This window comes from Myotis yumanensis, unplaced genomic scaffold, assembly GCF_028538775.1.
Source record: "Myotis yumanensis isolate MYYU_CA2020_CCGP unplaced genomic scaffold, mMyoYum1.0.hap1 SCAF_1, whole genome shotgun sequence".
Taxonomy (NCBI): domain Eukaryota; kingdom Metazoa; phylum Chordata; class Mammalia; order Chiroptera; family Vespertilionidae; genus Myotis; species Myotis yumanensis.
Window position 1 is genome coordinate 52586852 of NW_027223752.1, and position 25944 is coordinate 52612795.

The 25944-nt window shown below is 46.9% G+C and overlaps 2 protein-coding genes across 4 annotated transcripts in view; both read right to left on the reverse strand.

The window, feature by feature from the left end:
* Positions 1-210: 210 nt before the first annotated feature.
* Positions 211-4330, reverse strand: FBXL22 (F-box and leucine rich repeat protein 22). The gene is made up of 2 exons (XM_070421418.1): positions 3799-4330; positions 211-771 (listed from the first exon to the last, which is right to left on the reverse strand). Exons 1-2 carry the CDS (start codon positions 4131-4133, stop codon positions 426-428), a joined length of 681 nt encoding a protein of 226 aa, XP_070277519.1. The 5' UTR covers positions 4134-4330; the 3' UTR covers positions 211-425.
* A 2767-nt stretch (positions 4331-7097) lies between these two features.
* The window catches only part of USP3 (ubiquitin specific peptidase 3), a 101776-nt gene continuing 82929 nt past the window's right edge, over positions 7098-25944 (reverse strand). For all 3 annotated transcript variants that reach the window (XM_070421348.1, XM_070421357.1, XM_070421367.1), the window contains 6 exons: positions 23817-23923; positions 23340-23420; positions 14754-14872; positions 13584-13697; positions 13362-13429; positions 7098-10437 (listed from right to left, as the gene is read on the reverse strand). In XM_070421348.1, coding sequence (XP_070277449.1) covers positions 10272-10437; positions 13362-13429; positions 13584-13697; positions 14754-14872; positions 23340-23420; positions 23817-23923 — 655 coding nt within the window. In that variant the 3' untranslated portion in view covers positions 7098-10271. The remainder of the gene's footprint in view (positions 10438-13361; positions 13430-13583; positions 13698-14753; positions 14873-23339; positions 23421-23816; positions 23924-25944) is intronic.

A 25944-nucleotide genomic window follows, 5' to 3' on the forward strand; every position in this document is an offset into this window, starting at 1 on the left:
CGCCGCTGGAGCGAGCGGTCGGCCGCCAGAGCCGCTCAGTCCCCTCCCAGGGCTCCCCGCCCGCGTCAGCCCCGAATCCCGACTTCCCGGGCGGGCCAGCCTCGCCCAGGCGCACCGGCGAGCTCGGCGGTCCTTGCCTCACTGGGGGCAGACCCCGAGGGTGTCGGCGCCTCCCGCTGCTGCGGAAAGGAGGCGGGCAAGGTGCTGGAGTTTAGTGAGAACCACGTGAGTGTTTTCCAAGCTTCAGGTCATTTAATCTCGCATTCATCCTGCATATGAAATCGTAAAGTGAGGTAGACATTCATATCCCCATTTTGCAAACGGGTAAACAGGCTCAGAAGACCAGCGACCGTCGGAAGGTGGCGGAGCTGGGGTGGCTCCTCCGGCCGAGCGCCGTGGCCGGTGTCCTTCCGCGGCCCGGCGGCCTAGCGCGGGAGCAGCGTGCGGAGGGCCGGGCCCGGCGCAGGCGGGCAGCGCGGCGGCTGGTCGGGGATCATGGTCGCGCTGTGCTCGGCTCGCAGCGCCAGGCGCGGGCACGCGGCACGGAGGCGGCGCAGGCCGGCCGCGCTCACGTTGCGGCAGAAGTCCACGTGCAGCGTCTGCAGCGCGCGCCCGTGCGCCGCCACGGCCGCCAGCGTGCGGTTGGTGACGCGCGCGCAGTTCTCCAGGCGCAGGGTGCGGAGGCGCGGGCAGCAGCGCAGCAGCCGCGCCAGGCAGTCGTCGGTGACGTGGCCGCAGCCGGACAGCGTGACGGACGCCAAGTTGGGGCACCTGTGGAGAGAGGGTGACCGTCACAGGGGCGGGGCCGAGGAGGACGCGGTTGGCGGCCCCGGCCACGCCGGTGCCGGAGCGCGTTGTCTCGGTCGTCCCCGCAGGAGCCCTGGGAGGCGGTGCCGGACCCGTAGCAGGAGGAACGGCCCAGCGACTTGAAGGCACTTCCTGGCTGCGATGCTGCGGCCGGGAGCCGATCCCGGGCTGGGGCCACATTTCCCTTCCTCGTGCCGCACTCCGCGTGGCTGCTTAGGCCCAGGAGCCCCGGTCCTGCTGGGCAGAGGCGGCGCTGGGTCCTGGAGGGACATCTCTCCGCGCTCGCTGCCTTCCGTGTGCGCGAGAAGCGGGCGTGGTGAGCGCGCCCGGCCAGGCCGCCTCTCCTGGCCGCCGAGGAGGGAGGAAGGGCTTCCAGGGGGCCGGCGTAGAGACAGGCCCACTCCCGCCGTGAGGAGGGCAGGCTGGGGGCTCTGGGTTCTAAACCCTGGTTTCAGCTCAGCTCACGGGGCCGTCATTGCATCCCCACTGTGACCCCAGACGACAAACCAGGCCCAGGGTGCGCAGTCAGGGACAGCGGTAGCCTGTCCAGGAAGCTTGGAGACCCTCTACCCAGCCTTGCCAGGGCCTGATGGAGCCAAGTTGGACTTGCCTGGTTGCGGTGTGCCCTGGGCTAAGTCACTCAGCCTAATGTTCCGGGTAGGCAGTAGGGAGGGAATAATGCCAGTGGGGATATGAGGATTTTTATTTGGGGTGTAGAGAGAATGGGTAGTTGTAAACACAGACAGACTGTTCTGGTCAAGAAGGACCTACGGGCCTGGCCAGTGTAGCTCAGTCGTTGAGCTGCAGCCTATGAACCAGGAGATCATGGTTCGATTCCCGGTCGGGGGCACTTGCTGGGGTTGCAGGGTGAGGGGTGTGCAGGAGGCAGCCAATCAGTGATTCCCTCATCATTGATGTCCCTCCCTCCCTCTCCGAAATCAATAAAAATATATATTTAAAAAGAAGAAGGACCCCTGGTGGGCACCGGCCTTGGCTCCCTGTAAGCAGAGGGAGGAGTTGAGAGGGGGAAGTCCCTGTCCCTTTCCCCATCAGCTTCCCCAGTCCCTTGACTGCACCTGCCTGGCCACATTTCACACACTGAACCCTCCCCACCCTCCCAGGTTCACATGTCTGCCTTAGTCTTCACATCAGCCTCTGTACCCTCGGTTTTGTGAATGAAGACACTGGCCCTGAGAGCTCCAGTGACTTGCCTGTGATTGATTTGCTGGTTTGACCCAGGACAAATGTCTGAATCTTGTGGAGCCACCTCCTTGTGTCAAGTGAAAGGAATTGTTACCTTCAGGAGGGTTATGGGGATTAGGTGTTTAAGCCCCAAGGGTGGTGAGTGATCCCTTCCTCTAAGAACCTTTAGAATAATCCTGATGCAGGAAGAGACCGGAAAGAGAAAGAGCCAACTCCCTCCCTGCCCAGCCAGCCCTGCTGATGCCGGACCAGTTTTGATGACACTTATCTATGTGCACTACATGCCAGTGCTGCTGTGTCACTTAACCCTCCTATCCTGTGAGATAGGTGACTTGTCCTATTTTACAGATGAAGAAATGAGGTTGAAAGTTTAAATACTTGGGTTGGGGTCACATAATCGGACAATAGAACTGGTGGACTCAGCACAGAACCCCAACCTCCAAGCCCTTGCTGCACCCATATAGGAGCCTGGGAGGCCCATTCCACACCTTGCTGGTTTGGGGGATTAGAGCAACTTCAGGGCAAGCTTTCTGCTCCATTTGTATCACCCCCCCCCCCCCCCCAGTCTGATTTCTGGGCCTTGTTAAACCCATCAGAATGGCCTGGTCCTGTGAGGGCCTAGTCCTAGCCTATCTTGTTTTCTTCCTATTGCCTTAAAAACAGGTGGGCTACGACACCATTTTCTTCTGTTCCTGTCGTGCTGCCTGGCTGGCCCAGCCTAGTGTTAGTAACCAACGGCTGCCCTGCCCTAAGGCAGGACGCACTGTGAAGGCCCTGGGAGAGCCTGGCTGAGGAAGTCTGTGTTCTTGCTCTGGGCAGGAGGCTGTGACCACAGGGAGCTGGCATATGGCTCAGCCTGTCTGCTGTAGGGTTGACGTATCGAATACAGAGTGTATTTGGACATACTTTTAACAAAGATATTCTATCTGAAATTTAAACTGGGAGTCTTGAATTTTTATTTACTAAAATCGGGCAATCCTAGATTGTGGGCAAATCATCCGACCTCTTAGAGCTTTGGTTTGAAAAATTAGGCTAAAACACCCTTCCCTAGGAGAACTATGCAGATTAGTACATTTCTACTGGGGAGACCATGACTGCGTATCACCACCCCTCCCCTGAGTCTGGCTGGGTTCAGCTAATCCAGAGCATCCCAGCTCTCCTTCCACAGCTGCAGTTCATGACCCCTGGGGTTTGCTTGCTGGAGGGAGGGAGAGTGTGTGTGTGTGAGGGCGGGGGGCAGGGGGGCTGATTGCTGAATCTAGGAATCTTTTTATGAGGTCTGACCTTGAAAACCCTGGCTCAGCGGGACCCACCTAGCACGTAATGGCTGCCAGGGAGGACAGCGCCTGAAGGACAGCGCAGCTGAAGCCAGTTCTTCCTCTGCTCTAGGACCTGTGAGGCTGAGGAGCTTGTTTCCTCATGATTTTATCCATCTTCTGGGGGCTGTGCTGTGGGTGGGCCTAGGGCCGTGCTTCTCAACCTTGGCTGCACATTAGAATCACCTGGGAATCTTTTTAAAATCCTGATTTCAGGGCCGCATCCTCTGGAAATTCTGTTTCTTTGTTATGGGGTGGGGCCACAACATTGGTAACAAAGAAACAGGCCCAGAAATCAGGATTTTAAAAAGATTCCCAGGTGATTCTAATGTGCAGCCAAGGTTGAGAACCACTGCCCTAGAGGGTCTGCCTTGGGCCTATTCTGAGGACCCTGGAGGCAGAGCCATCTAGGTCTTGTAAGCTGCTCTTCCCTGCTCCCCGGAAGCCTCCTAGAGCTCAGGAGGCGACCTACCTGTCGCACACCTGGAGGAGGAAATCATTGACCAGGCTCTCATGCCGGCTGCAGATGGTCCTCTGGAAGGTGCTCTTGAGCCAGTCCTCAATGCTGCACACCTGCACGCGGCTGGAGTGCCAGCAGATGGAGAGGTTCCTGAGCATCGGGCTCAGGAGGAAGTTGTCCTTCTTGAGTTCTGCTAGGGAGCGAAAGTGCAACAGGGACCAGAGCGCGGGGTCCTCAAACACGTCCTGGAGCTGGGGGCAGGTCCTGGCGAGGTTCTTCCTGCTGTCCTTGTCCAGGAAGGAGAAGAGGTGCAGCAGGCATTCTCGGTTGAGCTGGGTGATGTGCATGGTGTGCAGCAGCCACGGCGTGTGGCTGGGGCCCAGGGACCTGACCTACCTCCTGCTCCTCCCCAGCTCTGGGCCCGTGGACATATATGGTTGTGGAATGGGGTTTATTCTGGGCTAACAACTGGTGCTGGAGCTGGGGGGAGGGGGGGCAGTATCAGACATACGTGCAGCAGTCTGTGTCTCGGCTTATGTTCAGAGGAATTGGAAATCCTGGCAGAAAAGCAGCCTATTGAAGTTAAATAGTTTCCTTAAAAGGGATTTCTTTTCCTTTTAGCTGACAATGGTGTTCAGCAGTGAGCTCGTTTGGCTTTTCCCGAGGCATTTCATTCTAGGTGGCTAGCCAGACCACCTCTGTCCGGGCTTGCAGCTCTGCGCACGGAGGGACTAACTGTAAATAGGATCTGCTCTTCTCTCCTACTGAGCATCGGAGTTTTGCCCCACTCTTAGTAGGAAGAAGCCTGTTGTCTGGAAAGAGCTCAGGGTGACATTTCCTGAGCTGTGAGCAGACACGGATAATGCCTCTCCTGCTTTTACTCAGTGGTGATGGCTTTTCCAGGCTGGGCTGATCTGCCTTCAAACCCTGCTGCCTTCCACCAGGCAGAGGGGTGTCCCGGGCCTCCCATGGGCTCTGCTTTTATCCCGAGTTGTTCCTAAAACATTTACCTTCAGTAGCTTACCTTTCTGGTTTCTTCTGTGTCATGTTTTAAATTTACTTGCTTTACCTTTTTCTAATGTGTCCTATTGTATCTAGCCTGTATTTCCAAAACACTCAGGATGGATAAAGTAGCTCTTCATACAAAAGTGCGTGAAACAACTTTAGGTCAAAGTATTTTAGGCCGAGTTTCCCCTTTAAGTGAACCTCCCACCATCCTTGTGAATGCCTTAGTTCTGCTTAGCAGATCGCATGGAAGTCTTTTCCATTAAGTTCTTCCTCCTAAAGTAACCCAGATCTCTCAGCACATGGATCCATTTCCTAACAGTGCTTGCTCGAATCCGTTCTACCCTGGACTCTGCTGTCATTCCCTGCTCCGAGGGCCTGGCTTTGTGTAACAGGGTGGGTGGGTGGTTGGTGCAATGCTGATAGTAAAAAGCTGCGTCGGACCACAGGAGTGAGGCGAGCAGCCCTTTCTCCCTCTGCTGGACCAGGGAACTCCACCTAAGGGGCTACCTTTCTTCCTTATCCCATTTAACTGGCACTGGAAGGAACAGGAATTCTTTATTTCCAGTTTGTAGAGTAAGAGAGAGGAAGCAACTATGCTGGACCCCCTTCAGGAACTCCAGCGTGGTCAGGCCCAGTGCCGCTTTGCCTGCCTTTAAAAGCGGATACAGCTGAGGAAGGAGAGGATTCTGGCCAGCTCCCTTGCTCCTAGAAGCCAGTCTCAGCTGTCCTCCGTTGAGGACGAATTGGCAAAACAGCTAAAAGGAAGCTTTTATCAAGGAAAGGGGAACTAGCTAGTATTTCAAGCTAATCATTTTAACTGTTAAAAATGACAGCTGAAGGCCCTCTTTGGGCTTTAGCTGTACTTCCCCACTCAAAAGGTTCACTGCAGCAGCACAGACGGGCTTAATAGAAAGCTGTATGATCGTCACTTCCCCTCCCGAAGCCTTTCCAAACCAGCACTTCTCCGAGGGCTGACCCTGGAAATAGGCAGTTCGTTCACTTAAAAGGCAGGGCTGTGTGAGCCACTGGCCACTGGGAAGGGTCATTCTGGTTTGTGTGGCTTCCAGCCTGCATCCCCACCGCCCTGTTGGAGCGGCAGAACTCGGCAGGGACTGTCTAGAGCAGCGGTTCTCAACCTGTGGGTCACGACCCCTTTGGGGGTCGAACGACCCTTTCACAGGGGTCGCCTAAGACCATCGGAAAACACATATATAATTACATATTGTTTTTGTGATTAATCACTATGCTTTAATTATGTTCTATTTGTAACAATGAAATTGGGGGTCACCACAACATGAGGAACTGTACTAAAGGGTCGCGGCATTAGGAAGGTTGAAAACCACTGGTCTAGAGCCTGCCCCTGCCCCCCCACCCAACCCCCCGCTCCTCCGGGAGGGGAGCTGTAGGACAGGCCTCAGAATGCAGGGTGGGCCCACATGGCATGCATTTTGGCAGGGAGGGGTCTGGCCCAGGCCTGGGTTGTTAATGGCAACAGCGCCTTCCTGTTCTCTGTGTGGAGCTTGGCTCCTTGGCTGCAGCAGCAGCAGCTGCACAACCTCTGATCAGCACAGCTGCCAACTTGTGATACGGAACCTGGAGGCAAAAGCTTTTGGGCTGCAGGCACCTCTGTCTTCAGGTTTTTTTTTTCCTTTTCATTGAATTTTATTAGGGAGACATTGGTTAATAAATTATATAGGTTTCAGGTATACAGTTCTAGAATACATCATCTGTATATTGTATTGTGTGTTCACCACCCCATGTCTTCAGTTTTAGAAGACTTATAGGAACAGGCCAATAAGTAACAGGAAAACCATGGTATGGACACAGGGCAGTTCTTGTTTTTTTGTTTTGTTTTTTGTTTACAGGGGACATGGGCAGAGAAGGTAGCATTCAGTAGCTTACTATAGAGCAGAATGTTTAACAGCTCTTACTTGCCTTCTTTTACTTAAAAAGATCAGTATCCTTCGCTCAGAGTCCAAAACCTGGTTCCTCAGGGCCGAGTCTAGCTGTGAAGGAGGTGAGCCGACCTCATTTCTCTAAGGTCAGCTGGCCCAAGGAGAGACAGGGTGACTTCATTCCACAGTGAGCTCCCACAGGCTCCTGACGGCAGCACTGAAGGTCTCTTCCCACCACCACCCTGTCCCACAGGCGACCTCATCCAGATCCACAGTCACCAGCAGCCCCGGATGATGAGGGTTCGGTAAGGATTTACCACCTGCTGACTGACAAGGCCCAGAGCTTGAGGGAGGATATTATTATTTACTTGGCTCCACTGAAAGGTGTTCAGAAATAATAGTCGAAAGGAAAGAGACCAGACTTTTAATGATACTTTCCATAAAACAGTTCAGGTTGGTGAAGCAGTAAAGGGATGTGATTACAATTTAAATGAAATCAGTCACTTGCACAATTAATCCTCTCAGCATCATACACACTAGGTTTTAATGGCAAATGATTATAGCACAGCCAACACGTGCGGAGGGCGGTCTGGAGTCTGGCACACTCTGACCTGAGGGGGAGGTGCTGCATCCAGGCAGCAAGCAGGGACCTGGGCCACAGCAAGACACCACCCCGCGCCCACCTCTCCCCATGCTGTGGGCGCGCTCCTGTGGCTGCACTCGGGTCACGGCGACCCATGCCCTGGCTGCAGGAACAGATGGTTCATGCTCTTTTCCAGGGCCTGAGGGAAGAGGCCACTTCAGCAACAGAGGGGACATGAGAGAGGTTAGGGAAGGGGTTAGTAAATCTAAATAGACGCATGTACACTAAACCAATGAATGAGAGGTTTGGCTTTAAGAAATAAGTATGTTCCCAACCCCAGAAACCAGGCTGCTGAGTAGGTTCCACAGGTGAGATACACATTTAACACTCAACCAGGGCCAGTACACTTGACTGGTTTAATTCTGTTACATTTGTCATCACTATACACTGAGTAGAATACAGTGGATTAGCAAAGGTTTCTCCACCATGGAGAGAGATTTGTGTTGCCACAAACTGTTCTATCACCCACCTAGGTGGGAGGACTTCTGAGAAAGGTTTCTCGTCCAAGGAGCCACATGACAGCGTGAGGCCCTGCCTCCGCAGAAGCTCTGAGCGAGGAGCCACACAAGCCCGAGAGCGTGGCACAGGGAAAGCCCTGAAGAGCACAAAAAGGTCAGCTTTTAAAAGAGGTGTGATAAGGCTACACAGTTAAATTTTAAAATACAAACAGGCACATTTACATCACTGGCAGTAAGCGCACAATTCAAATGGGTCCAATCACTTTTCCAAAGAGCCTTCATGATATTCAAACAGTTCTGCTCAAGTAAAATCAAGCAATAAAAATACTACAGCAATTCAAAAGAGATGTGTGCATCTTTTGAGCCAAGAGTGCCAGCCTGTCTGAGGACCACTTCCCCCAACAAGTGGTCTGTTGTAGTCCAGCCTGCTGCTAGATTCCATCTGGTATAAAAATACAGCTCTTCCCCATCACCATCAACACTGCCCAAGGCTCCACTGCTGAAGCAATGGCAGCTGCCCACTGGGAGACTCCCGACCTGCGTGCAGATGCTAGAAGTTACAGCTGTGCACCTTCTACAGTAGAAAAGCCTGGGTTCCTCAGAGATGCTCAGCAAGATCAGAGTGGTGTTAAATTAAGGTGTTGATATGTTAGATCAAATTAAGTGAAACTAATTTTTGTAGATCAAAAACAATTTCACATGGTTCACATAATGTAATTTAGCATTGTGAACTATTTTAAATATGTTCCTCTTAATTATCTTCTAGACTAAGTTGTAAGACCTAAACATGACGGCAAAGCTTTTTTTCTCTGGAGTGAAAACTTAGACCAGCACCGTCCGAGAAAACTGCAGATGATGGAAACGTCTTGGGTCTGCGCAGTCCCATGCCACGTGGAGTGACTGAAGAACTGAGTTCTTTAACTTTAGTTAAATGTGTGGCTTGTGACCACTGTCCTGGATAGGTCAGGGTTAGACATGATCTCAGTTTGCTCCTGGTCATGCTGAAGTGTTAGCGGATGGGAGCACCTTTCTATTTACTGGGTGGGATGCTACCTGATTCACAAATTGTTGAATAAAGCCAATTAGATTTTTTTTTAAAAAAAGAAGTGTTTAGTGCAGCGGTTCTCAACCTGTGGGTTGCGACCCCTTTGGGGGGTCAAACGACCCTTGCACAAGAGTTGCCTAAGACTATTGGAAAACACATATATAATTACATATTGTTTTTGTGATTAATCATTATGCTTTAATTATGTTCAATTTGTAACAATGAAATTGGAGGAACATGAGGAACTGTATTAAAGGGTCGCGGCATAACAAAGGTTAAGAACCACTGGTTTAGTGGATATGGTCTGCTCTGAGGGAATGTGGGATTTAACATGGGATTCTAGTTCCAAATTTCAGTTTGAGTTAAATTTGAATAGTGCTTGTACCAATTTTTCCTGAAAATTTAGAGAGACTACTAAGAGATAGAACTACTTATTCAAAGTGAGAATACTTTCAACCTGCTCTGCTAAGCTGGATAGGCCAATGAAATAGGGCCATAAAGACTCATTTCCTTCTGTAGAAGCAGGGCCCACAGTGTTACCTGAGAAGTAGGTGGTCAAAATAAACTCTGCAGTTGGGCGAAGTCAGACCACAGTGACATGCAGTTATCCCCAGTGCTACAGTGAATGGGGGAGCAGATGCTGATGCAAACAAAGCCATGTTCGCATCTCACTGGGAGCACCAAAACCATGTAGCTGAGTCAGAGGATTTTTTAAACACTAAATGCATTTGGTCTTTTCTGTACTCCTATCTTCTCCATAAAAACACACATTAAAAATATACTCAAAACCTAAAAACCAACAGAGTAATTCTTGAATTTGCAGTACAGATATCACTGAACCAACAAAGTTATTTAGTTCGTGCTGATAAACAGCAGCCTTGCGAAATACAAGAGCATCAGTTACCTGGTCTACTTCATGATGCCCTCTGTTACCTTTACAAGCAGAATGAATGATTCCTGAGCAGTCTCTGAAATCTCATGGGCCACAGATTATACATGCACGTGATTCTTGATTCAGAGTCAGCCTGGTCTCCAGCGCAGCTGTGCAGAGCAGCAGGCAGCCGCAATGCTCTCGTCAGGAACATGCCTTACTGTCAGCATGTGAGAGCAACAAAGCATTGATGTAAATGTGCCTCAAAGTGAGAACTGAAACATTAATATAAAAACGTCCAATAGAACTAAGTTCTTGGAACTACATATAAAAACTGAATTATTACCACTAAAGCAGCAAATCAAAATATCTGCTGAGGTTTTCTGGTAGAACTAAAAAAAAAAAATTAGTTGGTGCCCATGTTCACTACCATTGACAAAATAAAACTAAACCCCAAATAGGAAATTGAAAAGTGCATAATGAAATTAAATCTTGGATCAAGTATTTACGGAAAATTGGAAATGTTTGTCCGGCATAGTTGACGAGTAATGATTTAGAGGAGGTATTAAAGTTTATCCGACCCAGCTCTGGCCTGGCGCTCCACGTAGAAAAGGATGTAGGCCTTGGCCTTCACCACGGTGTCTTCCTCCGTCAGCGTCACAGTGCTGTCATTGAAATGGAACCAGCGGCCTTCGTGAGTTGCATATGCTGTGTAATGTCCAGAACCCACCCTGTAAGGAGAAGTCAGAAGATAAAACTTTAGTAAGTGCTATAATGGAATACACTCTAGAGAACTGTGGTTTAAGATGGTTTACTGAGCTCACATGTTTATCCTCAAAACCCACTGAAATGACAAGGCAGAGACCGACACTGGAACCAGAAGTGGAAGATTTTCTAGAACATAAAGGTGTATTCATGGCACTGGATTAATGGAGAAACTAGCAGAGTAACGCTCAACCTAACAAGCACAGGCTAAGACCTATAGGAAACATAGAAAACAGAACCAGACTTCCCATTCGAGTTTTTTTGGGGGGGGGGGGGGGGGCGGGGTAACTGAGCTTAAGAAAGTACGTAGCTCGAGGAAAGTGCCTTTTCCCTACTTTGGCCATCAAGGGCTTTTTTCTGACAGCATGACCCACCCAGTCTCCCAGGCAGAATAGCCTGCAGGTATAACAGAGACCTTCACAACTGTTAGAAAAACCCTTACCATCCTATATAATCCTATATAATAAAAGCATAATATGCTAAGTGTCTGGTCATCCGGTGACCAATTGTTCAACCAATCAAAACATAATATGCTAATGATATGCTAAGGCCGCTCAACCACTCACTATGATGTGCACTGACCACCAGGGGGCAGTTGACTGGCTGACCACTAGCTATGACATGCACTGAACACCAGGGGGCAGATGCTCCAACTGGTAGGTTAGCTTGCTGTTGGGGTCCAGTCGATCGGGACTGGGCAAGACAGGGCCGGACACGCCCTGGAGCCCTCCCATGGTCCCTCCCCGGCCCGATTGCACACTGGTGGGACCCCTTGGGCTGGCCTGTACCCTCTTGCAATCCGAGACCCCTTGGGGGATGTCAGAGAGCTGGTTTCAGCCTGATCCCGCAGGCCACGCCCCTCGGGAGGGCGCCAGATGCAGGGCTCACAGTTACGAACGCTGCTGCTGCAGCAGCACAAGCCTTTCCCAATCGGGACTGATTGGGCGCGAGACTGTGGCAGGTGCAGTGGGGCCGGCACGAGTAGGGAGCAGCAGGTAGGAGCTGCAGGTGGACTGGGTTTTGGCTCAATCCCTGCAGGTCACCCAGAGGGGCCCCACCCGTGCACGAATTGGTGCACCGGGCCTCTAGTTTACCAATAATGACCAATCTCATCATTTATTATGATTCTGAATAAACATCCCAAAATCATCAATCATGAGGGGAAAAAATAGCATGAAAGAGAAGTACCAGAAAAAACCCACAGTAATTAACAAGTGAGGAAATGAAGGCAAAAAAACAGAGACTTTAAAAATTCTAATGTTTTCAAGAAGATACTGCAACCATAAAACAAGAACAAGCTGTTATGAAACAGTTATGAGAAAAAATGTGATCTCCACAATATAAACATTCATGGAGGTGCTAATCTTTAATTTGGAGAGATGTAACGCAGATTGCTGATTTGGCAAAATAGGCCATGGCCGCCTTCAGGAACAAAAAAATAGAAAACATTAAAGAATAACTGAAATAATATGTGAAAGATCCAAGAAAGTTACTATACATTTAACAGGTGAGGTGTTCCAGAGGAGAGAATGGGGTGGGGAAAAAAAAATTCCCATTATTGGAAGACACCAGACTAAGACTGTCCCTTATCAACTATTAAGCAGGAATATATCTGATGTTATTTCTTAAGTCCAAAGACAGAGGATCCTACAACCTTTCAAAGAGAGAAAACAGGTTGCCTATAGAGAAGTGAGTTGCCCAGCCAGTGTAGCTCAGTGGTTGAGCATCAACCTATGAACCAGGAGGTCACGGTTCGATTCCCAGTCAGGGCACATGCCTGCATTGCTGGCTTGATCTCCCGTGTAGGACTTGCAGGAAACAGCCAATCAATGATCTCTCTCATCACTGATGTTTCTATTTCTCTCTCCCTCTCACTTCCTCTCTGAAGTCAATAAAAATATTTTTTAAAAAAGGAGTAAAGAGTCAGAATTGTAGTGGGCGTGTTTATAATTCTGAGTGGTGAAGTCAATGGAGCAAAGTCTACAAAGTTCTGAGGAAAAGGATATTCAATATAGATAGTGGTTTTTTGAAGGTAAAATAGTTATTCTCAAACAGACCAAACTTTCAGGGAGAAAAATAATCAAAAATTATTCAACAAAATAAAAAATGAAGTACAGGCCGAAACCGGTTTGGCTCAGTGGATAGAGCGTCGGCCTGCGGACTGAAAGGTCCCAGGTTCGATTCCGGTCAAGGGCATGTACCTGGGTTGCGGGCACATCCCCAGTAGGGGATGTGCAGGAGGCAGCTGGTCGATTTTTCTCTCTCATCGATGTTTCTAACTCTCTATCTCTCTCCCTTCCTCTCTGTAAAAAAATCAATAGAATATATTTAAAAAAAAAAAAAATGAAGTACAGGACATGAAGTAAGTTATAAATAATTTTCCATTTTCCCTATTTAAACATCAACTGGTAAAGGAAATTACTTGAGTAAAGAATGCTCCGGATTTGTGTAAACCATGTCCCATTTAGCTTTTATGTGCCTTCACTTCACAACATTCTTGCAGGAATGTTCTTTCACACCAAAACTGAAGGAAAATTCTATTTCACCCACTTTAACCCTTAGAGTGCCGGGAGCGCTATCAAAGCTTCGAAATGGCGTCCAGTTCTAAGTCTGCTTTTATTAGTGATGATGATATTGCTAAATATGTCAATGTAGCAAAGGTTTCCTTAAGTTTTTGAATATGTAACTTCATTTACTTGCGATTCATAATTTTTTTCCTAAACTGCTGTAAAAGCAGCAAAAATGCCTTGGCAATTTTAGCATAGTCCCTAGGATATTGGTTGGCACTCAAAGGGCTAATTTACCTGAATCCACATTTTTTAGGGAGTTTGGGGAGAATTATCAAGAGTGGTGCTATTCCTAACCGGGACCAGCCCGCTGACGTACTCACCCGGAACCATGGTGCACCACCACAGCGGCGAGGTCGTACAGGCAGTTCTCAGGGCCACTGTTCTCAGGCTGCGGACAAGGGAGAAGGCATCCCAGGACCGAGTTAGGAGCAGTGGTCAATGGCATCCGTATCTCCCACCTCAATGACCTCTACCCTGTGTCAGTGAAGACTTAATTTTACTGAAGAGCGTCTTCTCACCAGCTAACAATGATATTACCTTACCTCTAGTAAGTAGCATTTCATGTCTAGACCTCTCAGTGGAAACTCTACATATGTGTCAACTTTGTTTCTTAAATATGCTGTCCAATGAAATCTTTTCAAATGTAAGCATAGCACCTGGATCAGAAACAAAGGCAAAGATTGTAAACAAACTACTTGGTTAACTGTCTCTCAAATATTTTAGGTGGCTTATCAGTTTATCTTTTGATCCTTGACATTGCTTTCTTCCATGCACATACTATTGTGATATTATGATTTGTAATAATGAAACATATTATTTGGTCGTAGTTCTCTTTTCTGGTATATGGCTCCTAAAACTTAGAATTTCCTAAGTGATGAGAGTAATCAAGGTCTTTTGTTATGTGAATGAGGTGACTGGTGGACCTCACTGTAGGATGAGGGCCCTACCTCCCTGCTCTCTGGTAGGGTAGAGGGATTGGAAGTTGAATCAATGGCCAATGGCCAGGATTTTAACCAGTTATGTCTATGTCATGAGGGCACCTGCAGAGTTCCAGGTTGGGGAAGCAGAATGCTTTCAAATGCCCCATGCTGGGCCCCAAACTCCACAAGACAGGAGGGTCCTTTGGGGCCTCATCCTATGTATCCTTTATCTTGTTATTGATTCCTATCCTTGGTAAATCAGTAATCTAGCGACTAAACAGGTTTCTTCAGTTCTGTGAGCTGCTCTAGCAAATTAATGGAACCCAAGGAGGGAGGTTGGAAATCTCTGATTTATAGCCAATCAGAAGAATAGGCATCTAAAGTGCAAAGTGTGTGTGTATGTCGGGGGGGGGGGGGGGGGTGCGGGTAAGATAACCTCCAATGTGTAGGTCAGAAACCTAAAGGAGCAACCTGGGCTTATGATTGGCTCTGAAGCGGAGGACAGTCGTGGGACTGAGCCCTTAAGATGACATTCCCTTCAGCGAGTGTCAGAATTGAGTTGGAGTGTAGGTCACCCAGCTGTTGCATTGGGACCTCTCTCCCCTCCACACACTGCAAACTATGATGGGGGCACATTTATGCCTTATCAGAGGGTTTATTTAGCTTTTACTGAAAACACTAGAGATTAATACAGGAGAGATTACATAAAGTTACAGAAACAATTTGCTTTTCATCAATCATAAAAGCACCGTTCCCTTGAAACTGCATTAGGCTTTGAAACTCAACACTTACCTTGGGTAGTTTTTGAATCCAAAACTTTTTAGTGGACTTTTGTTTCTTTTTGCATTTGTGGCACATATATAACTCTGTCTCATCAAGCTCTTCTAGGTCGGTAAAACTGCGAAGACAATCTAAAACCAAATTGATTTTGGCAGCATTACAGCAGGAAGCCTTCAATAGAGGCAGTGTACTGTAGAAAAAGACTGAACTTTGAAAGCAAGTTAGGTTCAAATCTCAGCTCTATTAGCTATGTGTGACTGTGAAAAAGTCAACTCTCCTCAGTTATAAAATGAAGATAAAACAATAATACCTACTGTGAAGAACTGCTGTAAGGGAGACAAATAATGTGTACAAAGTGCCTGGCATCATGGCTGACATTTGGTAATGATAAATTAATGACAGATGGTATTTTTTTTAAGTTGGTATTATTGTTGTTGGGTTTGCTGTTGTTAATGAGATAGTCTGAATAACTCTGATTTAAAAATTTAAAAACTACCCTAATGAAATCAAGGTTCAAACAGCAATTTTCTCTCAAAGTTCATAAAAAAATCACCTTAGATCAAGCAGTTTCAAAGTCACAACTTATTAGAAAATAAACATAGATTACAGAAGGCTACCTTATCAACCTTCCTCCTGTACTGCAACAAATCCTCTGTTCCAGACTTTACTTTCAGTCCCTTTGGATAGACCACATATCTACCTATCTACCTATCTATCCACCTACTTTTAAAAAAGATCTGTGTGGTCTGGAGCTTGGCAAACTGTGGCTCCAAGCCACAACCAGCCACCCTGGGTTTTGTAAATAAAGTGCTGCTGGAGCACAACCACACCCACTCCTTTATATATTGTCTGGCTGCTTTTAGGCTGCAACAGCAGGGTTGAGTAGTTGGGACATGGACCTTTATAAAACCTAAAATATTTTTAAAAAAAATATTTTTATTGATTTCAGAGAGGGAGGGAGAGAGAGAATCATTGATCAGCTGCCTCCTGCACGCCTGCAACCCTGGCATGTGCCCTGACCTCCTGGTTCATAGGTCAATGCTCAACCACTGAGCCATGCCGGCTGGGCAAACCTAAAATATTTACTTATCTAGCCTCTAATGAAACTGCTGTATTTATGAATATTAATAAATAAAAATGCTTGGATGGTTTACTTTAAAAAACACCCAATTAAAAAATGGGCAAAGATAAGATATACAAATGGCTAACATGCACTAGAAAAGATACTCAACTTCATTAATTATTAGGAAATGCAAATCAAAACCACAATGAGTCCTAGCTGGTTTGGCTCAGTTTATAGAGCGTCAGCCTGCGGGCTAGATCTCCAGTAGGGGGGATGCCGGAGGCAGCCAATCAATGATTCTCTCTCATCATTGATGTTTCTCTCTCTCTCTCTCTCTCTCTCTCTCTCCCCCTTGCTCTCTGAAATAAATAAAAATATATTTTTAAAAAACGAAATCAATGGAAAAATATCCTCGGGTAAGGATTAAAAAAATAAAAAAAATATATAAATAAAGTTTAAAAAATAAATAAGACACAATGAGATACATTTTACACTCATGATGGTTATTATTTTTAAAGAACAAAAAATGTGAAATAACATGTTATCTAGCTGTGGAGAAATTAGAACCCTCATGCATTGCTGATGAGAATGTCAGATGGTGCAGCCACTGAGGAAACCAGTGTGGTGGTTCCTCAAGAAGTTAAACATAGAATTACCATATGATCTAGCATTTCCACTCCTAGGTCTATACCCAAAAGAACTGAAAGCAGGGACTCAAACAGGCACTTGTACATTTATGTTCAAAACAGCATTGTTCACAATAGCTAAAAGGTGGAAGCACCGACCACCTGCTCCTTTTCTCTAATGAAGCCCCCTTCCTCCAGCAACCTTCCATCCCTCAGCTTCTCGCCGTTTCCCAGCATTTCTTGCTTCCCAGCATTTTCTTCCTTCTACCTCTTTGAGAAGCTAAGACTTACAGGGTGACCACAAAGTGGTCCCACAGCCCATTTATGCACAAGATAGCGCCGTTTCCTCCTTTTCATGTGAGGCCATGTGATAAACCAAAACAGAATGAAAGGCCCATGCAAGCATGTCCAACAAGCAATACAAGCTGAGCCTGGTTTTTCAAGCACTCGGTTTAAAAAATGGTGGCCCAGCTGCCTCTAGGAGCCCTTTTCTTTTCTTTTCACACCTCTCCCTGCAGCTACAACAGGCTCAGGAGTCCCACAATTGCTACTGTACCCAGACAATGAAGCAGCCTCACTGTCAGCTGCATCAGGTCAGAAGGTTGGTGTGCCCGGGGCAGCCACTAGGGAATTTCAACAAAGAAGCAACATCATACACTCTCATTAGCTAGTGCAGAACTACCACAGTCATCTCCATCTGGGTTTTTAAAAGCTTCCTAAGCTCTTCTGAAAACCTAATGCCCATTTGTAATGGTTTCTATGGGTTAAAAAACAAAACACAGAACATACTTTTTTTCCTAAAAAGTTCAAACTGCTGCCCCTTTATAAAACAGCTTTTAAATCCGTTTTTAAACACAAATATTCTTAACCATGGTATTTCTGTGCTTATAAGGAATGGGTGTTTATTTTCCTTTCTGCACTCTTTTAATTTTCCTTGTTTGTAATAAGGAAAACCATTATGAAAAAAACATCCACACACATATCTCTTTAAGAGGAAGATTGCCTCAGTACAGCATCTCCTCTACATTCATAGATTTGACAGTTGCCATCTACACTAATAAAAGAGAAACATGGTAATTGGCGTACGACCGCTACCCTTCGCATTGGCTAATCAGCGTATCCTTATGCAAATTAACTGTCAGCCAAGATGGCGGCCGGCAGCCATGCACTGAAGCGAGCAGGGAGGCTTGCTTCCTCCAGGAACTGCAGACTCCAACGTTCCGCCTCACTTGCCGGACTCTCAACTGCAACTCTAAGCAACTATTACTATGTTGCAAATAAAAAGCTAAATAAAACTGGCTTTCAGTCAGCCCCGGACCGCAACATTGTATCCATGTTTTCAGCAGCGAGGCCTCAGAGCTAAAGCTGGCCCAGAATAAAAAAAAAAAAAAGAAAACAAGGAGCGGTTGGGAGCTTTTAGTCACCTGCCAGCGGGAAAACAGCCCTCAGCCCCTCAGCCAGCCTGGCCAGGCACCCCAGTGGGGACCCCCACCCTGATCCAGGACACCCTTCAGGGCAAACCAGCCGGCCCCTACCCATGCACCAGGCCTCTATCCTATATAGTAAAGCCGGCCCCTACCCATGCACCAGGCCTCTATCCTATATGCCTCCCAGCACTGGGATCAGCGTGACAGGGGGCAGCGCCCAAACCCCCTGATCAGCCCTGCTCTGTGTGTGACAGGGTAGAACCATAACCTCTCCATCGGCCCTGCCCTGAGTGTGACAGTGGCGGTGCCCCAACCCCCTGATCGGCCCTGCTCTGTGGGTGATAGAGGGTGGCGCCCCAACCCCCCTCCACGGGCCTTGCTCTGTGTGTGACAGGGTAGAGCCATAACCTCCCCATTGGCCCTGCCCTGAGTGTGACAGGGTACAGTGCCCCAACCCCCTGATCCGCCCTGCTCTGTATGTGACAGGGGGCGGTGCTCCAGCTCCCCTATCGGCCCTACTCTGTGAGTGACAGCGGGGAGCTCCTCAACCCCCTGATGGGCCCTGCTCTGTGAGTGACAGGGGGCAGTGCCCCAACCCCCTGATGGGCCCTGCTCTGTGAGTGACAGGGGGCAGCGCCCCAACTCCCTGATTGGCCCTGCTCTGTGAGTGACAGGGGGCAGCGCCCCAACCCCCTGATCGGCCCTGCTCTGTGCGTGACGGGGGTGGCACCGAAACCTCCCCATCGACCCTGCTCTGTGTGTGACAGGGGGCAGTGCCCCAACCCCCCAATCAGTCTACTCTGAGCGTGACTGAGGGTGGCATCGCAACCTCCCGATCTGCCCTGCTCTGTGCATGACAGGGGGCGGTGCCCCAACTCCCCAATCGGCCCTGCTCTGAGCCTGACCAGGGGCTGCACTTAGGGATTGGGCCTGCCCTCTGCCACCCAGGAGCAGGCCTAAGCCAGCAGGTCGTTATCTCCCGAGGGGTCCCAGACTGTGAGAGGGCCCAGGCCGGGCTGGGGGACCCCCCCCCCCCCGAGTGCACAAATTTTTGTGCACCGGGCCTCTAGTCTATAATAATAAAAGTGTAATATGCAAATCGACTGAACAGCCGAACAGCAGAACGACCATCCCGATGACCATGCTATGACACGCACTGGCGCCAGGCCAGCCAAGACGGGTGTGATGCGATTGGTTGGGGGGCCCCACCATCACCCCATGATTGCCCCACAGAGGAAGGCCCAGGCCACCCTCTGCAGGGCGAATGATCGGGGAGGGGGGGCTCTGCAATCGATCGACCCAAAGAGGGAGGCCCAGGCAACCAACCTGAGGGCAGGGCCTCCCTCTGTGGGGCGATTGATTCGCGGGGCTCCTGGACTGCAAGAGGGCGCAGGCTGGGCTGAGGGGCCCTCCCCCTGTCCCCCCCTCCCCCCCACCGCACCAAGTGCACGGATTTCGTGCACTGGGCCTCTAGTTTTAAATATTTGAACAGTCTGACCCTGAATGTACTAGAGTAATATTTTGCAGCAGCACAACTAGGAATTTCACCTCAAAGCTTATATATGGAAGTGAATTATCTCTAGTAGGTACCCAACAGTCACATCTCAGCGAAGCTTTGTTGTTCTCTAGTGACCTTCACTTCTCTCATTAAGGACTTCAAGAAGCTGCTTAAATTTTCATTTGTATTTCATGAGGGGGGAAAAAATGCCTTGGTGGTTTTTGAAACTCCTAAGATTCTCAAAGGTTTCAGGGCATATATTTCACAAGTGTCAGTCTTCTACATTATATTAACTGTTAAATAGGATCCCTACGGAAAGCAAGGAATAAAACTGGTTTGTTGAAGTTACTAAGTCATTTTTATGTATTATGTAAATTTAATTTAGCAAAGCAGTAATTGGGAAGTATGCATGAATTAATCCACATTTTTATTCCTCTCAAATAAATACATAATTATAAAGGTGACACAAGTTAAAAAATTCAAACAATATAAAAGAACACGAAAAAGAAGTCACAATTCCATTTATTCCTGAATCCCATTCCCTAAGATAATCACTGTGAACAGACGGTGTATGCTGCTCAAGAATTTTAATGCTCATACGAATGTTTTTTTATCTTACACAAATGGATTAATTCAATATACATCCATCCATGGTGGGTTTTATTCTGCAATATTTTGTATTTATCTTTCTGTGCCTGGGCTATTCATCAACTTTAGATTTCTTAATTGCTACATAGTATAATTTATTGAGCCAATGCCCTACTATTGGGCATATAAACTGTTTCTGATTTTTTTGCAGTAAGAAAGAATGCTCCAAAGAATATCATTTACATATGCTACTGTCCACATTTGCAAGTGAAATTACTATGTCTAAGGAAATGCCTATTAAAAATGATCACTACCCTCCAAAAACTGTACCAATTTATACTCCTAACACCAATATGAGTGCCCACTTTCAAAAATTTTCACTAACAATGGCTATTATCTATCATTTTGACCAATTTTGTTTTACTTATACTTGAAAATGTGAGACATTTTTCAGATGTTAAACTGACCATTTGCATTTTTCTTCTTAATATACTTTGCCCAAGTACTCTTTCTCATATATGTTACAAATGTTTGTTTCACGTTTATCAACTCCATTTGCCATTTTTCTTGTTTTTAGTACCAATCAACCATCTAAGCTGTATCATACACTCTCCAGGATGGTCTTAAGAAAGGAAGGTTGGTATTAAAGCATCTGGGATGGGTAGTAAGTGCAATGCTACAGAGAGCGGTAAGAACCATGGATATGACCAATTCGGGCTGGGGGTGGGAGGGGGAGGAGACACAGCAAAAGAAAGGGAAAGAAGCCTGAAACCAGTGTCTCTTGGGGCTTCCACCAAAGATCATCTGGATTTACTGGGTTTTGTTAAATATTAGGAAATACTTTTTAAATATATACCCACATATTTATATCAAGGAACAGTATTTTTTTAAAATTAATGTCAATATTAATACTGTTCTTACTGGAGAAATTTCAAAATGAAGTCAATCCAATCTGGATTATATAGTTTTAGGCTAATTCCTTTAATAATTTAATTTTTACTGATTCCCTCTAACTGATCAAATAATGTTTATTTTAAGACTACAGGCCCAGTGCATGAAATTCATGCATGGGGGAGGGGGTCCCTCAGCCCAGCCTGTATGCTCTTGCATTCCGGGACATCCCTCTCACAATCCGGGACCGCTGGCTCCTAACCGCTCACCTGCCTGCCAGCCTGATTGCCCCTAACCACTCTGCCTGCCTGATCACCCCTAATGACTCTGCCTGCCTGCCTGATTGCCCAACCACTCTGCTTGCCTGCCTGATCACCCCTAACTGCTTCTGCCTGCCTGATCACCCCTAACCACTCACCTGCCTGCCTCATCACCCCTAACCACACGCCTGCCTGTCTGATCACCCCTAACCACTCTCCCTGCCAGCCTGATTGCCCCTAACCACTTGCCTGCCTGCCTGATCGCCCCTAACCACTCTGCCTGCCTGCCTGATCACCCCTAACCATCTCTGCCTCGGCACCCCCGCCACGGCTTCGTCAGGAAGGATGTTCAGAATGACATCCGGAAGGTCATTTGGCTGTCTGGTCTAATTAGCATATTATGCTGTTATTATTATAGATTAAGTTCACCTGTGTTCACATGCTACAAATATAAAGTATATCTGATATCAAGTATACTGTGATATTTAAAAAATTGATCTCAAAGCCAAAAACAGTTTTGGATAAACACACAATAGCCTATATATTAGGAGGAAGTGGAGTGGATAGGGCTTCCTTAAACTTCTGTACTCCTGTTCAACAGAGACAATCAGCACTCACACAGGTGGGAACAAACTGAAAGCATCTATGAGGGTTGTTTGCTCTTGTTTCTCAGAGTAGTCCAGTGCCTTTGACCATCATCAGCTGAGAGATTTCCAGAAACTACCTGAGCAACAGTTCTACAAGCAAGACTCTGCTGCTCCTATTTAACAAGCCAAATGCCGCACAATGCACCTGTGACAGAGAGAAGCTTGCCCTCCCCAAACAGCTATATTTTTACTCAGATAAGTTGATTCTAGAGCAGTGCTGTCCAGTAGAATTTTCTGCAATAATGGAAATGTTCTGCATCTGTGCTTGAATACCATAGCCACTAGCCACATGGTTACTGAACACTTAAAATATGACTAGTGCAGGTGAGCAACAAAAATTTTAAATTTCATTTTAATAACCACATGCAACTATGGTTGCCATACAAGGCAGTGCAGTTTTCAAATCTCTTCTTTTTTAAAAACCACACACAAAACCTTCCTGTCTGTCTGTCTATCTATCTATCTATCTATCTAAAAGCCAGTGACCAGAATGCCATAACAACTATAACGACCAGTCGCTATGACGCCCACTGCGGCCCCTCCCCCCAGTCAGCTCGGCGCCCCCCCCCCATCGGCCCCCCACTCTGATTAGGGGAAAGGATGGCCAGCCAACCACCCATGGCCCCTCCCCCAGGCTGCTGGCATCCAATTGGCCACCCCACCCCATTCAGGGGTGGGGCCAGCCGGCCAATTGCCCTCAGCCCCTCCCCCAAGCCAGCAGGGTCCTGATCGCCCGATCAGGGAAGGCTGGCTGGCCAACCTCCAACCGTCTCCTCCTCCCGACAGGCCCAGCCCCAATACACCCCGATTGGGGCTGGGCCGGCCGACCCCACCCGTGCACGAATTTGTGCACTGGGCCTCTAGTCTAACTATAATTGTGACAATACTCCCTAAAACAGTTGAAGGGAAAAGAATTTACTTTTAGTCAACATGCAATTTAGGGCAGAAATTATGTTGCTTGCCTTCAGTGTACAGTTGCTTAATGATAGAACACGTATTAGGTCCTCTTTTTTCTATCCTAGTTTCTTCTTTTTATGACTAAAAAGAACAATTAGTCATTATAGTGGCTGGTGAAGGATAGGTTTCTTGCCTTGACTAAAGTAGTTAAAACTCATCAAGGAAAAAAGTTGTTCAAAATCTTGCAAAGTAAATGTAAATTTTAATATTCTTGCAATTAAAAGTAGGGCCTATGTTTAACCAATGGTAGTATCAACAGATTCCTCACACTATTTGTCATACAAAAGCATAAATAACACCATAATTCATAAAACTTTGCTGAGTTTTCTTTCTTCCTGTGGATGCTAGTGGGATATCCATAGCATAATTCTATTTCATTAGGTCAGAAAAGGTTTTGTTATGAACTTTCACTTTTAAAAGAGAAAAGTGAGAAACGTTTTATGCTTGCCCTACTACCTCTGACAGGCATTCTCATTAAACAGAATTTTTTGGGACAGGAAGAGACATCCAGGTTTGATTTTTGTTAAGTCACAACACAAATTCATTAAAGTGATTAACAACACAGCACGTATTGACGGAATTTACAAACATATTAAGGTATTTCAGAGCGAAAAAAGAATTCTAGAACATTAATTTCTTACCTCGTAATGAACAAACTGGTCCATTTTCTTGATTCTTAGAGCGCTTATTTCTGAATTGACTTGGAATATCTAATGAAAGGTCTTAAAAGGAAATAGGAAAACAACTGTTAAAGTCATATAACTCAAAAAGTAATTTCAAAAAATGTTTTTTTTAAAAAAATATATATTTCTTTATTCATTTCAGAGAGGAAGGGAGAGGGAGAGAGAGATAGAAACATCAGTGATGAGATGATGAGAGAGAATCATTGATCGGCTGCCTCCTGCACGCCCCCTACTGGGGCTCGAGCCCACAACCCAGCCATGTGCCCTTGGCCAGAATCAAACCTTCAGTCTGCAGGCGGATGCTATATCCACTGAGCCAAACCGACTAGGGCAAATGATGTATTTTTAATGATTTATCTCCGCTGTCTTAATTTTCAAAGGAAATAAAATTATTTTATTACAATATCATATCTCCACATACCAAATATGTCTTACCTAGGAATGGATCAAACTTTCTAGATTCTGTCCCACATATAAGGCAGTTAACCTCATTTTGGAGAATGCCTCCAAATATAGCCGTGACAACTGTAGATGCTCCATTTCTAAAGAAAATCACATAAGAAAACATCTCAGTAAAAAAAAGAAAATAATTTATATTTAAATTACAAAATAATGCAAAAACTTTAAATCTATATAAATGTATTCTAAATAAAAGAGTTAAGCCATTGTTTGGCCTCCCCACAGGCCCTCTTCCAATCCACTACTTGCTCCAACAGTAACCAACACTGGACATTTGCCACTCCTAACAGGAGTCACGTAAGTGCCTACACTCAGGGCCAGAGAACACCTTCCCCAAAATTATATGCTGAAGAAAAGTGGGAACTGCCTTGTATTTGAGTCTTTGAAAGGCCTCTCATCTTAGAGGGAGCTCTCAATTCCTTTACTTTGAACCACTACCTCAATCGGAAGTAGATTTCCATTTTTCAGATGGTCATCTGTCAGGTTTGGGGAAAAAGAAGAAATTTCATACTTATTTAGTAGTTATTGAGGGAGTTCTAACTTCACAATTAAAGTGCTGAATGTTACTGTCAATGAGACTTAAAAAGCTCACTTAAAATATTATAAATAACTAGAAGCCCAGTGCACAAAATTCATGTACGATGGGGGAGGCCCTCAGCCCGGCCTGCACCCTCGGGGGATGTCCGACTGCTGGTTTAGGCCCGATCCCCATAGGGCCTAAACCGGCAGTCGGACATCCCTCTCACAATCCAGGATGCTGCATGCACCAGTGACCATACTTTTCATACAGGTGAAAGGCATCTTGCTGTTGTATGGGCAACTACATTTTTTTGCCCTGATTATAAAAAGTAATACATAACATGATTCTTCTGAGGCAGTAGTACCATTTTCCCCATCTTATGGGTGGAAAAACTGAAGCAGAGAGAAGTTAAGTAATTGGCTTTGTCACACAGTTATAAGTGTCAGAATCAGGGCTGACCACAAAATGTACAAGCCAGAGTTCATGCATGTCATTGCTGCATCATCCTGTTTTTTCAGTGTTAGAGCAGCCTTGCCAGGTTTTAATTTTTAAATCTAAGAGACTGCTCCCAATATATAGATATGGTAGGGTCCCTAGGCCTGGCCAGCGATCAGGGCCCATCTGTGGGGCGACTGGTGGACGGGGCGATCGGGAGGCCCCTGCTGGTATCCGCCTTGGCTGGTGGCCTGGCACCACCTGCTCGCCAGTCCTGCCCCCCGCCACCACTGCCGGTCACCTCTCTCTGCAGGATGACCGATGTGCAGGGCAATTGGGGGGACCCCCGCTGGCACCTGCCTTGGCTGGTGGCCTGGCGCCGCCCGCTGGATAGCACCACCCCCCAACCCCCACCGCCAGTCACCTCCCTCTTGAGGGGACAGATGCTCAATGCAGGAGCTGCATTGAACGTCTGCCTCCTGGTGGTCAGTGAGTATCATAGTGGCCAGTCGTTCCGCCAGTCGTTCTGCCATTGGTCAATTTGCATATTAGGGTTTTATTATATAGGATTCCTTTGTGGAGATCAAGAATACACTACTTTAATAAAAAAAAAACAAAAAAAAAAACAATTGTCCTAATGTTTGTGAACCTCTTGTTGCCTCAACTTCATCAAATGTAAAACAGGAACAATGTCTATTTCTCTCAGAGGCCTGGTGTGAAGATGAAATGAGTTATGTATGTATAGTGCATTTAGGCAAGTGCTTACCAAAAAGAAAGCCCTTAAATAATTAGGATCATACCTGCTTTTTGCTCTTATTTCCTTAAGTACATATTTTGAATATGTACCCCACTTTTTTGACAGCTGCATGGCATGCCACAGTATGCACATAGAATGAACACAAGAACAACTGAGAAAGTGCACTAGTGAGAGCATCTTACCTAAGAATAGACAAACATGTAAATTGACCGTCCCTCCGCTACACTCACAGCCAATCAGGAGAGTATGCAAATTAACCAAACAAAGATGGCGGTTAATTTGCATACGTAGGGACGAAGCGGCGGAGGGAAGACTGAAGTCTCCATCCAGAGCCACGAAGATTGAAGGCTCCATCTGGAGCGAAGGCCTGGGTCCCAGGTGCTGCAGGAAAA